A 15,956-nucleotide genomic window follows, 5' to 3' on the forward strand; every position below is an offset into this window, starting at 1 on the left:
AGGTGCTACTGGAAGGATTTTTTTTTTATTTTGACTATGGCAGACCAACACGGCTACCTATCTGTAACAAAAAAGAGGTGCTGGTAACTGCATACCTTTGAGTACCCCCTGGAACAAAAGCACTGTTCCTAAAGCTTTGGACTTTAAATTGTCTCAATCTGCTGTCTATGGTAGGTATATTGGTATGACCCTTAGGCATGGAGTGAATAACAAGACCTTAGACCAATTCCAATGCCACCCTGCCAAAAAAACCAAACCAAACAAGCAAGCCCTAAGTAACAAAGTAGGATTTTACTCAAAGTTTTAGCAAGGCAACAAGGAAAGATTAGAGTGTAGGTCATGTAAAACTCTCTGCAAAGTTGAGAAAGCACCTAACCCAACCAACAGTGGAAACACTTTTCTCTCACTGGATCAGGGAGCTTTCTGCAGTTATGCAGAGCCAAGTTAAGTTTCTTGGTGTAGGCTGACGATGAATTGCAGAAGCCATTCCAGCTTCTGAAATCCCTTCCAGCGTTTTGTCCTGACAGCGGTATTGCCCAGTGGCACTGCATTACTGTTGATGTGTGTTGCAAACAGGCTCTCCAACATCTGTATCCCTTGTGAGGTGCGATCGCTAAGAGATGCCTTTTGGTGTACACACAGGTAGTACTGCCATCATCCGTGTTTTAATACCTTAGTTTGAAGACATGAAAACTCATACTATATATTAAAGAGGAAAGAGAGAGAGGCCTACACCAGCCCTCCTACTAGCTCAGCTGCACTGGGCAGAACTGTCATCAGCATGGGTGAGATTGTCCAAGTCAAGGCTTGTTACTACTAGCCCTTGCAAATGAGCTGTTGCTACTTTAAATCTATCCAGTTTGGCAGCACGCCTTGCCCTCCTCTCTGTGCTTCCAATGACATTAGTACATATGAACATAGGAAGCTGTTCTTATACCGAGTCATACCATTGGTCCATCTAGCTCAGTACTGTCAACACTGGTTGGTTGTGGTTCTCCAGGTTTCAGAACTGGGAGGAGGGGTCACTGCAGACCTACCTGAATATGCCAGTGATATGACCAGTACCCATAACCATGCATGCAAAGAGGCCACACTCTTTGGCCATTTAAGGTGCCAGAGCCTCACTTCCAGCACCCTTGGCTGGCTGGCTGATAGCAAGAGCTGAGAATATGACTGGGATGTCAGGATTAAGCTCCCCATCCTGGTATAAATCACGCCACATTTGATGAAAGCACTGCTGCTTACATGCTTTCAAAGCACAGACAGAGCAAGACACAGCAGCAGCGCTGCAACTATTTTGGTTCAGAGCTGCCTTTGGTCTTTCAATTCCCTCACTTATAAGGTCCTTATTCTTCAATGTCTGGAAGAAACCTCCTAGGGGAGTTTTGGAAGCCACAATCAATACTGTCACTAAGTTGTCACAATGCCTGAAGTAAATTTGTATTTGAGAGAGAGCAGCCAGCTTTAAGAAAAGCAGGGGGGACCTGAAGTGGTGTTGATGGGAAGGGAAAAACACTCTGACAATATAGTTAAAGATCCTGATCTAACACATTTGGCCTCTGGTCATTTGAGAAACTCTGAATTTACAGAGTTGCTATTAATCCTGAACTCTGAAGTACCTAGACTAACAAGAATTGCCTTCTATTCAATCTAGCACATCAGAAAACTAAAATCACTTATGTGGGGTAACATGCCAGGCTTTGCGAAATGTGCATCGATAGCAGCTAGGCTCTCACTGATGTTGTGAGAGTAAATGAAAGAAAAATATAGGGACTTTAAGCACTGCAGAATGGAGCAGCCTGCCTTCCCATGAAGAAAAGGCTATCCAAAAAGGATATTCACTTGCAGATCCTGCTTACCAAACACAGTGTGTTCCCAGGAAATTGTTTATTAGGTGAGCATTCACATAATGAGCTGACAATTTGCATTACTTCCTATGGGAACATTTCCAGTTCATGATCCCACCCCCTGTCATGATTTCTTCCTAAAATGGCTGCAGCAAACCAGCAAAACAGAGACAAAGGAAAAAACTGATTTGTCTGATCTCCCCTGCTCTCTGGTTTGTCCAGTCTTTCTCACACCTCCCTCTCTCCATGGTCTCTGTCCAAAAATGGTGGCCATTGACCAGCAAAGCAGAAACAAGTACGAAAGTGAGGAAACTCCAGCTGTTCAGATATCAGAATCAGCCATGTTTGTAGTGTAGTTTTGGTATAAGTCCTTATTTTTGGATCAGGGAATTTTCGGAGAGCAGGACCTGCCCATACATTATTTCTGAGATCAAATCACTCTATGGTATTAAGAAATGTCCACATGTTACATTCAGCAAGTGTATATGTACCTGTTTACACAAATAGTTGAGATATACACATGTACAGTAATTCACATATAATGGTAAATAAGTGCAGTCTGTGTACCTAGGCATCAAATAACCGAATGAACAAGTATACACTCTTTCACAGAAACATTTATGCATGTGAAGAGAGAGCTTGCACCTGTGTTCAAAATGTGAACAAGCCTACATATAGTTCACATGTTACATTCAACAGGTGTGCAGTCTGTAAACCGTCTTTTGCACAAACACTTGCACATGTGTAGAAGCAGATTGCGCCTCTGTTCCACGTAATGTGTGAAAGAGCCTATAGTTAAATCATGCACAACATGCACCGCAGGACCTTATCAGCAGAAGTGCCACCAGTAGGGGCTGGTGAGGTAATGCTGGTGGGCTCCATTGCTCTCCTGGCTTCCTAACACAGCAAGTTGCTGCTGCTTACCGAGAAGGTGAGGGGGGAGTGTAGGGAGCTCAGTGCGCTGCATAGTGGCAGGAGTATCAAATCAGCTCTGCCACCAAGCTCTCCCTCTTATGTCATCTGTTCCCTTTGTACATTTATTTTTCCAAAAATGTCAAAATATTGCTGCAAATAAATTTGCAATAAACTTGTACATAACGTAGTAATGTGCACTGAAAAATTATGAAAACATCCTAATGAACCATCTTAATTCCTACAGATCAATAATAATCATAAAATACTTTCTGCTCTTCATGGGTATAAGAAACTTAAGGAGGGAAAGTTACTATATTAATAGTGCAATTACTTAAAATTTATAGACGGGTCTTATAAGAACAAAGTTGGTTTTATTTTATTGCATTATACTACAACCACACCTCCTGCAAGTCTCCGAGTAGACAACTACCTTATTGCAAACCCTGCAAAGAAAACAAACATGTTTTTCCCCCTTTCACCATTTCAGGGCTTCAAACTGAGTTAAGTAGTAGCATCAACTGATTACAACGCCATTAGGTCCACTATGTTCATTAAAGTTAGAGCTGGAAGAAATAGCGCAAGCATCAGGGTGGGTGATTGGGATGGAGAGGAAAATGCTCCAAAAGACATTTAATTGGAATTCTTTCATTCCACAGAAACTTCTTCAAGAAACAGCAAACATTTAGCATCAAAGTGAGCCGGCAAATGAGAGAGGACAGAAAATCACCTCAGTGCAGCAAGGACAACAAAGAAAAGTTAGAAAATGAATGAAAGACAGCCCTTTAAATCAATAATCAGAAAGAATGCAATATTACTGGGTGGCATGCATATGTATTTGTTTATACTATATATCCCACCCCCTAGCCAAAGATTTTCAGGGCTGGGTACAAATCCAACTACAGTTCAGTAGTGGGGGATGGGGGTGGGCAATAAATATTTTTAAAGCACAAGCTGCAGTCATTACAAAGTGAGGCTATCATTAAACACTAATAACCAGGTTTTAACCTGGTGCCCAAATGGAAGCAGGGTCGCTTAACAATCCCTCTTCTCAGGGAACTCTGGGGATTGTAGCTTAGTGAGGGGAATGGGGATGTCTTCTAACAACTCTCAGCACCCTTAACGAACCACAGTTCACAGGATTCTTTGGGGGGAAACCATGCCTATTATAGTGGTATAATAGTGCTTTAAATGTATTATGGGGCTGAGGTCTTGAGTCTTTCAAGGCGCCACAAGGCACTTTGTTCTTTTTGCTGCAACAGACTAAACCCCCAGGAAACAGTTAAACAATAGTTAATAGAAGTCGTGCCTGAAGGGAGCTGTCTTGCTGTGTTCATTTTGCGTGCTGAGGTCCCCCAAAACACCCTACCCCAAATAACTCACACTTCACACGTAATTTTTGTTTAAGGTTTTTGGCATAATTTTTTGGCCACAACTTTATTATCATACATAATTGTGAGTGGTTGCTTAGGCATTGGTTAAGACTATCTGTCCCCCCGCCTTGGGGACAGCACTGCCTTCCGGATTCCAGCGGAAGCCAGTGTGGAGGAACAAGTTCCGGGATAACTGGAGCTGCGACACAGACCCTCAGCTTCTCCCCACATGCTCCTAGAGGCTTACGCGGCCCAAACCCGATTCCAGGGGTTTGGACGAAAGGATGGTAAGCCCCTGAATTCCTTTAACGGAATTCCCGTGCAGCAGCATCACCTGAGGGGCAGGCACAGCCAATCCATACCCCTCCACCAACCAATTTAAACCAATGCCTAACCGCCAACCTTACAAGTTGTGACGATTTGCTACGCAGTAGGCAAAAAACCAAATGGCACGCACTAATCAGCCAGATGGCAAAATTCCTACCAGGCCCCCGCATCAATGCGAACGACCCCATGACAGGCATAGCAAGGTCAAAGCGGAAGCCCAAACAAGGGAGGGCGGGCGGGTGATCCGATGCCCACAGCGAAAGAGAAAGCAACTTTCCGTGGGCCTTGCTTAAATATTCTCTGATCTCCACCCCCAAATTGGCAACATACAATTTTCCCCAGCAACACCAACAACCAATCCTGGTCCTTCAATTCTGCCTGGCAACTAAAGGGTGCTTTGCCTGGCCCCAGCCGCAACACGTGCTCTCCCTTAATGAGAACACGCTTTGCGTGCTGAGGTCCCCCAAAACACCCTACCCCAAATAACTCACACTTCACACGTAATTTTTGTTTAAGGTTTTTGGCATAATTTTTTGGCCACAACTTTATTATCATACATAATTGTGAGTGGTTGCTTAGGCATTGGTTAAGACTATCTGTCCCCCCGCCTTGGGGACAGCACTGCCTTCCGGATTCCAGCGGAAGCCAGTGTGGAGGAACAAGTTCCGGGATAACTGGAGCTGCGACACAGACCCTCAGCTTCTCCCCACATGCTCCTAGAGGCTTACGCGGCCCAAACCCGATTCCAGGGGTTTGGACGAAAGGATGGTAAGCCCCTGAATTCCTTTAACGGAATTCCCGTGCAGCAGCATCACCTGAGGGGCAGGCACAGCCAATCCATACCCCTCCACCAACCAATTTAAACCAATGCCTAACCGCCACCCGAGCCCTTACGCTCGCCGCCAACCACTCACAAACTTAAACACACCCTCAACTTAGCCACCACTGACCTCAACCATACATCATTCCCAACTGAGGTGAGATGAACCCCATCCAACCTGTAGCAATCAGTGGCTTTAACATTAATATCTGGGTGGGGAATCACAAGCCCACCCAGATCAGACACCAGCTTGCTCGCAGCCGAATTGATACGCTTTCGCACCCTTTCGGTGGCCGCAGGGCAGGGACTACCCCTCCAGATGCAACGCTGAAGCAACTGGGACCAAATTATCTTAGTAGCGGGCACCAAGGCCGCCAAGTCCCTCAAATCCTGCAAAATAATAGCACGTAAAACATAACAAGAGGAGGAAACCATATCATTTTCCCCGAGCTGCACCACAATCGCCGTGGGGGGGCCCTCCAGCAGAACACGCCTCTGCATGAGCGGTAAGAATTCCTTCCACAGCATCCCCCTTCTGGCGATCCAGGACACCTGCACGTGCTGAGGAAAGCCAAGGCCAGCTCCCAATTCGGATTGCCGAGCTCTGCAAGCAGCCCAATGCACAATACTGTGCCCCACTATCCAGACCCGGATAGTGGGTAGACCTAGGGTAAAACAACAGATGTGAGTACATGAAATCAACATCGTTTCCGCACATAACCCCTGTATGCGCCCGACTTCCAACGGCCCAGGTCTTTAATCCTCTTAACCGACAAGCCCCAATGAGCAGCTGTCGTTGCAGCCCCAATCCTGAAGGAATGCGGAGCAAATTCAGAGGCTACATGGCCACAAGCAGCAATGACTTTGCGCAAGACACCGGTGAACTGATGACGCGCCAATGGGCGCCCATCTTCATGAATGAACAGGGGCCCCTCTCCCGTAGGCCGCAAAGCCATATATTTTTGGAGATCCTTAACTGGGCAAGGGCCCCCGAGCCCAGTTGCTGGGAGCCGAATAACTGCTCCCCTACCCAGCTGATCAGTTTTGGAACTCCTGACATGGACCTGCAGTTCCGACTGAGACAGGCTCACGTCCTGCAGCAACAAACCTCTAGAACCTCCATCCTGCTTAGGTTCAAACACCACCTCCCCAACTCTCAGGGCCCCAAAAAAGGTTAACGAATAGGCTGCGGAAAATAACCGAGCCTCAAACCTAGACCAACAGATGCCCTTCAATTTACTTCGCATCTCGGTCAGCAATTCAAACGTTATAGGCCTCCTCGTAGCAGGTCTGGACGGGCAGAGACGTCCCCATCCCTCCAGTGCCTTGCGCACCACGAACTTCCCACAAGGATCCTTATTAAAATAAACCTTGCTAAAGAAGGAAATTGCAGCTGAATGCAATCTCAGGGTCCTGGCTGCCCGCCGCATCTGAAACAGATGGGCCAAATATCGGAGCACCTGTGCGGTAGAATGAGGTGTGCCCATTCCCCCTACCACTGACCGCCCAGTAAAATACAAAAAATCAGTCCAAGCCTTCTTGTAGGACCGCAACGTGGAGGGGGCAATAGATGCAGCTACTCCCTGTAAAACTAAGTGCTGCCAAGGTTCCAGAGATGATCCGGGAAAAATTCCGGACGGTCTCGAGCCACTGGCGCCAGGGACCTGAACCGCCGCATCTGAAAACGGGACAGAGCATCAGCGATCTCGTTAGACACTCCAGGAACAAAACGAGCAGAAAATATGATGTTAAAACGCAAGCAATGTAAAACAAAAACCCTTAGCAGGGCTGATACCCTAGGTGAACGTGAAGACTGCTTGGCAAGCACGTTCACCACCGCCAGGTTATCTGTCCAAAAACATACACGCCGGTCCCTGAATTGCTCGACCCACAAATGGACGGCCACTACAATGGGAAAAAACTCAAGAAAAGTTAGGTCCCGAGTTATAGCTTCCCCACGCCAAGCCAGAGGCCAACGCTCAGCACACCACCTGCCATCCCAATACAAACCAAAACCCAATGATCCTGCAGCATCTGAGTGCACCTGAAAATCATTACAAAGGTTTAAGGTGTCCTGCCAAAGTGACACCCCGTTGTATTCCTCCAGGAATTCCAACCAAATACGAAGATCAGCACGCACCTGGGCTGACAAGCGCACTCTATGCCTCGGGGACCTCAGACCAGACATAAGTCTGGCCAAGCAGGAACAGAAAGGCCGCCCCGGAGCGATCACCCTACAAGCAAAATTTAGGTGGCCTAGCAACGACTGCAGTTGTCGCAGAGTAGCCTTTCTCAAGGGAATGAGGTCAGAAATGACGCCTTTTAAGGTGAGAATCTTATCCGCCGGCAAACTGGAAGTTTGTGCCACCGTATCCAACAAAATACCCAGGTAAGTCAGCTGCGTAGAAGGACCCTCAGTCTTCTCCGCGGCTAATGGCACCCCCAGCTCCTCAGTCAAGGCCGCGAAGGCCTGCAACAACACCACGCAGTTTCCCGTATCACTAGCTGAGGCCACTAAAAAAATCATCGAGATAATGAGTGACTCCGCCCAAACCAGTTCTTTTGCGCAGAGCCCAGTCCAAAAAGGAACTAAAACACTCAAAAGCCGCACAGGCTACTGAGCAGCCCATGGGCATGGCCTTGTCAAAGTAAAATTCCCCATCAAACTGAAATCCCAGCAGCCAGAAGTCATCGGGATGAATTGGAAGCAGCCGAAATGCCGACTCAATGTCGCATTTGGCCAGCAGGGCACCCTGCCCAAATTTCCTTATCATTTTGATCGCTTGATCAAGCGAGGCATACTTCACGGAACAAAGCTCCGGGGGAATAACATCATTTACTGATGTGCCCCTGGGGTGAGAAAGGTTGTGAATTAGGCGAAATTCCCCCGGAGCCTTCTTAGGAACTATACCTAATGGTGAAACATGTAGATTGGGAAAGGGGGGAACAGCAAAAGGGCCGGCCATACGTCGTAAAGCCAGTTCTTTCCCAATTTTCTTACGCGCGACCTCAGGCATATCCCTCACAGACTTCTGGTTTGAAGGGTTCCTGGCTACTGGAGTTGACGCCACTGGGATTCTAAAACCCAAAGAAAAGCCGTCACGCTAATAAGACGCTGCCTCCTGAAGAGGGTATAACTGTAACAATGACAACAACGGCTGTAGCTTAACCGGAGTATAAGCTAAAGCGGAAAGCACACTATTTCCCTGCTCCGGCGACTGTAGCCTGGGGAGCGGCCTTTGGGGGCTGCTGAGAGCCCCCCCTTTCCGAAAGGGCCGTCGAACCCCTGCACAAGTAGATGCTGGATGGTTCCCTGAACACCTCTCACAACTATGAGAATATCTGCAGAACTGGCGCTGACAGGTACCCTTGTTAAAATCCCAACAAAAGAACTTGCGACCTGTCTTAGCTGGCACATTCTTAGGTTTCTGCGATTCAGGGACCTTATTGTTGATATGTGGAGCCACATAAGTGGTCCAGACATCTAAATCCTTACGATCCCAGCGGGCAGTGGGGATCTTGGCAGCCCTGCGTCTAAAATTCTCATCATAAGAAATTGCAGCAGACGGTCCAGCCATCGTAAATGCTGAACGGACTATGGACAAATAAACCCATAGGTGCATGGACCTCCGTGGGTAAGCCGCTGCCACCACTCCAGCGAACACTTGGAAACTATCCAACCATCTATCGAAGGTCCTTTCCACTTTCGGCAAGACCACCCTTCTTTTTGTGGCTGCCAAACCCCTATCCTGCGAGTCCTGACTCTCCTGAGGGGGTGCCAAGCTAAAAATATCAATGTAACGGCCGTCCAGAATCCTGGATCGCAGTTTAGTAGGCAAGTGGGCACCGGGTATAATGTCCCTAGCTGAATTAGTAGAGACCTTCACGTCAGGCATGAGGACCCCTTCCAGACAGTCCTGCACCGCCCCATACTTTGCCCTGTGAGAGTTCGCCCTCCGCTCCCAAGCCCATTTTGGGAGGCCCGAGGTCTCCCCAAAGCCCCAGTACAGCTTAAGCGAAGATTCCTCATCGCTACTGGAGGTTTGAGACGAAGTACCTGCAGAAGAGGATGAAGTGTCTCTCCGTCTCCTCTTGGCACGCCTCTTAGAACTCTTCTTTCGGCGACGAAGCCCACCGGAAGAAGACTTTGGAGGTGGAGGGAGGCTGTCCTCCACAGAAGACTCAGATCCATCGCCTTGCAGCACCTCACCTGAAACTGACTGAAAAGAGACTACAGGTGAATAACCAGGAACAGACCTCACCGCTGATGAGGACTGCACAGCTGCACCCCGAGCCGCCCGAATCCGGGCGGATGCCCTCCGCCTGGATGCCCCCCTGGGGCCGCCCCGTACCCTTGGCACTGCAGCCTGGGAGGCAGGTAAGACCGGAGACTGGGACGATCGCATAGTATGCAAAAGACCCCCGGCTGACAAATCCTCTCCCTCATCTTCAAAAGAAGATGACACCGAAGGAGGTGCGCCAACAGGCGGAGCTGGGGGTGCAGCAGAGGTCGTCGGAGTCGAGCAGCGCTGAAGCAAGCCATCCACCTCAGCCTCAACATGTGCCAATGCCACCGGGTCACCAGCCAGACCTGTGACCATAGATTGGAGGCGTCTCAGCGATTGGCTTGGCTCAGGAGAACGCAGAGCCTGGGACGGGCCTTTTATGGGCCGCTTCGCTGAGGACGCGAGTCCAGGCCTCTGCGCCACCTTCTTCTTTGGAGCCATACCTGCTACCAGGAGAATACAAATTTATAATTAGATGCAATCAAAATTATCAATGTAGCCTACTCAACAATAAAATTATCCCAAACAGCAAAGAATTCTGCTTTTATTCCCGGCAGTTGCAGTTATAGAGCTCACCAGCAGGTGGCGCCAGCGGTCGTCAAGGCCAATTATAGGCCGCACTTGCTATGAACAGCCACTAGAGGCCAGCACACAAGAAAGGAAGGCAGGAGAAAATGGCGCTCCCGCCAGACTCCAAAATGGAGGCTCTTACAGCCTTCAGCTAGTCGGCCCACCCCAAAGGCCTGAATTAGGCCGGATGCAGGCCTAAAATTGGGCCAAACTGCTGGGCGCGCTAGGCAGCCCCGGCCTAAAATGGCCCTACTTTGGCCCGCTGCGCGCGCAGTAGCGCGCCAGAACACCAACGGCGGGTGCGAAAAAAGGGGGGGCCGCGGAGGCTCCTACGGCCCAAAATAAGCCGCCCCGCGACCCACCGCCGGCTCCCCGGCCGCTCCGGGCCACCAGCAAGGGAAGAGGGAGGAAACCAGGCCTCTCCCAAACTGGCCTAACAGGCCTAAGGCTGCCGAGAGTGCAGACGCGAATCGGCAGCTCGCAGGGGCGCCTGCGCGGCGCCTCCTCCCAACTCGGCCTGCCTCAGCCGTGTAGGGCGCGCCGGAGCGCGCGAAAAGGCCGCCGCCGGGGGAGCGAAGGGAAAGACCGCGGACACCGGCACCCTCTCCCCAGGCTCCCGCGCTCACCGGTAAGTAAAGAAAACAAAGTGGGGGGGGGAGCCTGGCCCCCGATGGCCCGCAATTAAATTTGGTGCCAGCCGGCAGTAGCCAGGCCCAAAGCACCGACCCCTCCGCTGTGCTTCGGCCGTGAACCGGGCCGTAAGCCTGGGGTCCGCTGCCCACCCCCCGCGGCCACCCCCAGCGACCCACAGGGCCTAAAGCCCCAGGGAAGCTGTGACAGAGGTATAAATTAAATTTACGGACAAATCAAACAATGAAATAAAAGGGGGTACAAATGAAATAAACAAACAAAGAACGAAGAAAGAAATAAAAGGAGGGGGGGTAGAGAGTCCTAACTACAAGAGATCAAGAAATAAAAGAAGAAAATAGGAAGAGAGTCAAAGTTTTTTATACAACCAGTCCTTCACTGTGTTCGATCCGATGCCCACAGCGAAAGAGAAAGCAACTTTCCGTGGGCCTTGCTTAAATATTCTCTGATCTCCACCCCCAAATTGGCAACATACAATTTTCCCCAGCAACACCAACAACCAATCCTGGTCCTTCAATTCTGCCTGGCAACTAAAGGGTGCTTTGCCTGGCCCCAGCCGCAACACGTGCTCTCCCTTAATGAGAACACGCTTTATCAGCCAAGTCTCAAAAATGTCCTCAAGACAAGAGAATTACCATACAAATGAGCTTGTTGTGTGCTTGGACCTTGCTAGCCATGTATATTTGCCTATAAAACACAGCGAGGGTGCATATGGACTGGCATACTGTGTGATCAGACAGGTGCCTCCTTCTCCCTGGCACTCCATGAGATTCATAGAGAATTCTGACGGGAAAGGGGCATCATCAGCGCAAGGAAAGCTCCATCCTCTGAAGGGCTGGCAAAAGGGGATTTGTCAGTAACTGGATTGTAATCAGTTATCGCCGAAGAATTGATGCTTTTGAATTATGGTGCTGGAGGAGACTCTTGAGAGTCCCATGGACTGCAAGAAGATCAAACCTCTCCATTCTGAAGGAAATCAGCCCTGAGTGCTCACTGGAAGGACAGATCCTGAAGCTGAGACTCTAATACTCTGGCCACCTCATGAGAAGAGAAGACTCCCTGGAAAAGACCCTGATGTTGGGAAAGATGGAGGGCACAAGGAGAAGGGGACGACAGAGGACGAGATGGTTGGATAGTGTTCTCGAAGCTACCAGCATGAGTCTGACCAAACTGTCAGCATCGCCCTAGAGCCAGTGCGCCAACTGGACTCATGCACCTCAACCCCGACTGAGCTAGGCGAGCTGGGTAGCACCGCCAGAGACCTCCTTTTCCCACAGGAACAGGTCACAGTGCTGTGGACTCACAGCTTAGAGCTGAGAGCACCGGATTCACTGTCTCAAGAATACAGTCGTTGCGCAGCAGAGTTTTGCAGAGTCTTGCAGAGTCTTGCAGAGTATAAACCACTCGGAGAGCAGCTCTGTAAAATATCTTCCTTTTATTCTATAACTACAACTATGATACAAAGCTATATACAGAGCTGAATATTCTAAGCATAAATCAATGCTACACTGAGAGTCTGCAGCTGCTCTTAGCAGCAATCTTATCTCTAGGATCTCTCACACTCTCACTCTCTCCGATACACTGACTGACTGACTCTCTCTCACACACACACACAGATATGTTGCTGGGCAGAATAAGTAGATAGGCAGGACACGCCTCCTTCTCTCTGGAGAGTCAGCAGAGACCATCAGGAGATGATCAGGAGATTCTTGTGTATGGGAGGGGTGAAATCTCCTCATCCTCCCCCATTTCATCCGACCATTTCAAGAATCTTTAACATAACTGCAATTTGCACATACACTCCAAAAGTTGTTCTCTGCTTACAACCTTGGTTAACATATCTGCAGGTATCTCTTTTCCCGGCATATAACACTTTTACAATACAAATGAATAAGCAGCTTCTGGAAAAATCTTCACACACATTTCTTCCTCTCAGATACAAATTGACATTTCTAATTAGGCAGATTTGAACAAACCATTTTTCAGAACTCAAATACACGCTTTCCTTCAAATATCAGGTAAGGAAATAAATAAAGCGTTTTGTGCTACTACTCTCAGCACACTTCATGCTAGGTTTGAAAACCCCACCAGAGTTGCTCGTGACCGCAGTCTTTGCAAACTCTTCAGAAAACCTTTTCGGTGGTACACCCTTGGTTGTTCTCTCGGACCTGTGCAGAACTCTTTGATCCTCTTGTTCTGGTGCTTCCTCCTCTTTGGGAGAATGGGGAGCTAAAGTATATGAAGCTGCTAAGTCTGAGTCAGGGTCAGACTCACCTGAGGCTTTTGGGCTCTGATAATCTGTGCCATCATCTGGAACTACATTGGCATCAGGATTATCATCACCAACAACACTTGCCTCCCTCTTAACTTTCTTTGCCCCTTTTGCACCATCATCACAAATGGGATGGCACTGAAAAACGCCAACTCTGTCCCATTGTGGATTGTCATCAATACTCCTGGTCAGCCTTATGGTTTTCGTGTCTGTGATCAGAACACGATAAGACCCTTTCTCATATCCTAGGAAAACACCATGTTCTCCACGCTTGCTCAGTTTGTCACCCTGCGAGGTGTGCACCCAAACCTCCGAACCAAAAATTTTAAAATGCTTTACACATGGCTTTCTTCCGTGAAGCATCTCATATGGGGTGCAATTTACACTAGACTGGTACCTCCTGTTATACACATGACAGAAAAATGAAAGAGCTTCAGCCCAATAGGGATTGGGTAACCCCGAATCATGTAACAGTGTTCTGATTCCTTGCTGCAGGGTCTGGTTTACTCTCTCACATAAACCATTCTGCCAGGGTGATCTGGGCGTGGCCGTCCTATGCTCAATGCCCTGTTCAGAAAGAAAACTCTCAAACTCTTCTGAACAAAACTCTCCACCCCTGTCTGTGAAAAGACAACGTACATTCTCATTATGTACATTTCTGAGCCATTTACAAAACTGGCGAAACTTGGTAAAGGCTTCAGACTTTTTCTGCAGCATATAGACCCAAACATATTTCGAATAGGAGTCTATCAGAACCATGAAAAACCTTGAATTGCCTCTAGAGAGCGCTAGAGGCCCCACTAAGTCTGCATGAATGACTTCATATGGTTTCTTGGCCTCTCTCCCAGACTCTGTACCTTTGGGAGCTTGCCTTGCCTTACTCTCTGCACAAGAAACACATTTCATGTGGTAGGGACATTCTTTCAACTTCATACCCTGAACCATATCAGGCATTTTTGCCACAGCCTGGAAATTCAAATGACCATAAACGCGATGGTAATAATGAATACATTGGTCATGCAACTTCTCATTCTTATCTACAGTTAAATTGCAACACTTTTTCTCAGTAGCTTCTGCAGTGCCTGTACCTGAAACAAAAGGCAATTGGTACAATCCATTTACACATTTTGCATACAGAATGAGCTTGCCATCTCTAAGAATTTCACAGCGAGATTTAGCAAACACCACCTTAAACCCTTGACGATCAAGCTGGGAAACACTCAACAAATTGTCCTGAATATCAGGCGCATACAGGACGTTCTTAATAGTTGCATTCAGGCTCTTTAAGAACACAGTTCCCTGAGCCACACTCGTGAGAACTGTCCCATCTGCTTGATGAATTTCTTTCTCTTGCTTCTCAAGCTGAACAAAGAGATTCTTATCTTTGGCCACGTGGTTTGAACAGCCAGAGTCGACCACGAAGAAACTCCGCCCACGTTGACTGGAACAGCGAGAGATCAAGGCCTTTGAAGTAGCAGGTGCATGGGGATTTCGTCCTCCTCCCCCTCTGCCTCTGAAGTTTCCCTTCTTCTTTGAAGACTTCTTACACTGGAAACTCAAATGGCCTTGTGCTCCACACGAAAAGCACCGCTTCAATTTCAAAGCTTTAACAGCAGCAGTTTCACTTTCACTTTCCCCTGCTGAAGACTCAGGCACATTTTCAAGCATATTTTTAACAGCACAGTCCCGGCTTTCTTTAACAGCCTGTCTGCGATCCCACTCATTCAAGAGCACGCTAGACACATAATCTTCTGTTAGCCGGTCAGAAGGCATTGTGGAAATCTGGGCAGCCACTCCATCATAAGACTCATCTAGGCTATTGATCATCAGCATTGCAAACACAGCCTCTGAAATAGCCAGGTCTCGCTGAACAAGGTCCTGTCTGAGACGCTTTAATAGAGATAGATGGCTAGGCAAATCACCACCTTTCTCCAACTGCAGCCTGCACAGCTTCTTAAAGAAAATCACACTGGAACCAGCATTTTGTCTAAGATGCATATCTCTCAACTTATGCCAAACAGCTTGTGCAGTCTCTTGACCCTCTAAGTTCACCAGCAAGTGGTCTGAAACACTCAAAATAATTGTCCCTCGGGCTTTCATATCTGCAGCATGCCACTCAGCCCAATCATCATCATCCTTATCTGGAGGGTCATCTTCTATCGTGTGAAATAGCTTTTCCCTCTGTAAAAGCGCTTTCATCTTTACTTGCCAAACTGCATAGGTTTCAGGCGTGAGGAGAGGAAAGGACAGAGCCATCTGGCCAGAATGTGCACAGGCCATGTCTGCTATTACTTAGAGCAAGACACTTCCCTCGTGCAACACAGATAAAGCCTTGACTCCTTCAGCCACTCTCTCTCCCACTCAGAGCGCAATTAACAGGCAAACAGGGATGCTATCTTCTTCCTTTGGCAGTCAGCAACATACCTCCATAAATCAAGCAGCAGCAAGAGCAACAGCGGCAGCTTGAACACTCTGCTCCAAAACAGCTCTGCTTCTGGGCACCGCAAATCAGTCCAGCATGTAGCGTCCGTTCCACCGTCCGGCAATCAGCAACAGAAACCTCTGGCGACTGGGACGCCTGGGATGACTGGAACAACGCCAGGTCAGACGACTGGAACAACGACTGGGCCCATAACCGATGTCAGCATCGCCCTAGAGCCAGTGCGCCAACTGGACTCATGCACCTCAACCCCGACTGGGCTAGGCGAGCTGGGTAGCACCGCCAGAGACCTCCTTTTCCCACAGGAACAGGTCACAGTGCTGTGGACTCACAGCTTAGAGCTGAGAGCACCGGATTCACTGTCTCAATAATACAGTCGTTGCGCAGCAGAGTTTTGCAGAGTCTTGCAGAGTATAAACCACTCGGAGAGCAGCTCTGTAAAATATCTTCCTATTATTCTA

General features: G+C 48.4%; 2 protein-coding genes across 4 annotated transcripts in view; both read right to left on the reverse strand.

Annotated features, from left to right (window-relative positions):
- Nucleotides 1-15,956, reverse strand: part of EYS (eyes shut homolog) — a 500,175-nt gene that overhangs the window by 357,120 nt on the left and 127,099 nt on the right. The gene's annotated exons all lie outside the window — the stretch shown is intronic.
- LOC308472805 (integrase/recombinase xerD homolog) lies at nucleotides 5,189-9,697 on the reverse strand. The gene is made up of 2 exons (XM_080998027.1): nucleotides 9,337-9,697; nucleotides 5,189-6,957 (listed from the first exon to the last, which is right to left on the reverse strand). Exons 1-2 carry the CDS (start codon nucleotides 9,683-9,685, stop codon nucleotides 5,978-5,980), a joined length of 1,329 nt encoding a protein of 442 aa, XP_080854153.1. The 5' UTR covers nucleotides 9,686-9,697; the 3' UTR covers nucleotides 5,189-5,977.

Source organism: Podarcis pityusensis, assembly GCF_964106645.2.
Source record: "Podarcis pityusensis genome assembly, chromosome: 3".
In the NCBI taxonomy this organism is placed as follows: Eukaryota; Metazoa; Chordata; class Lepidosauria; order Squamata; family Lacertidae; genus Podarcis; species Podarcis pityusensis.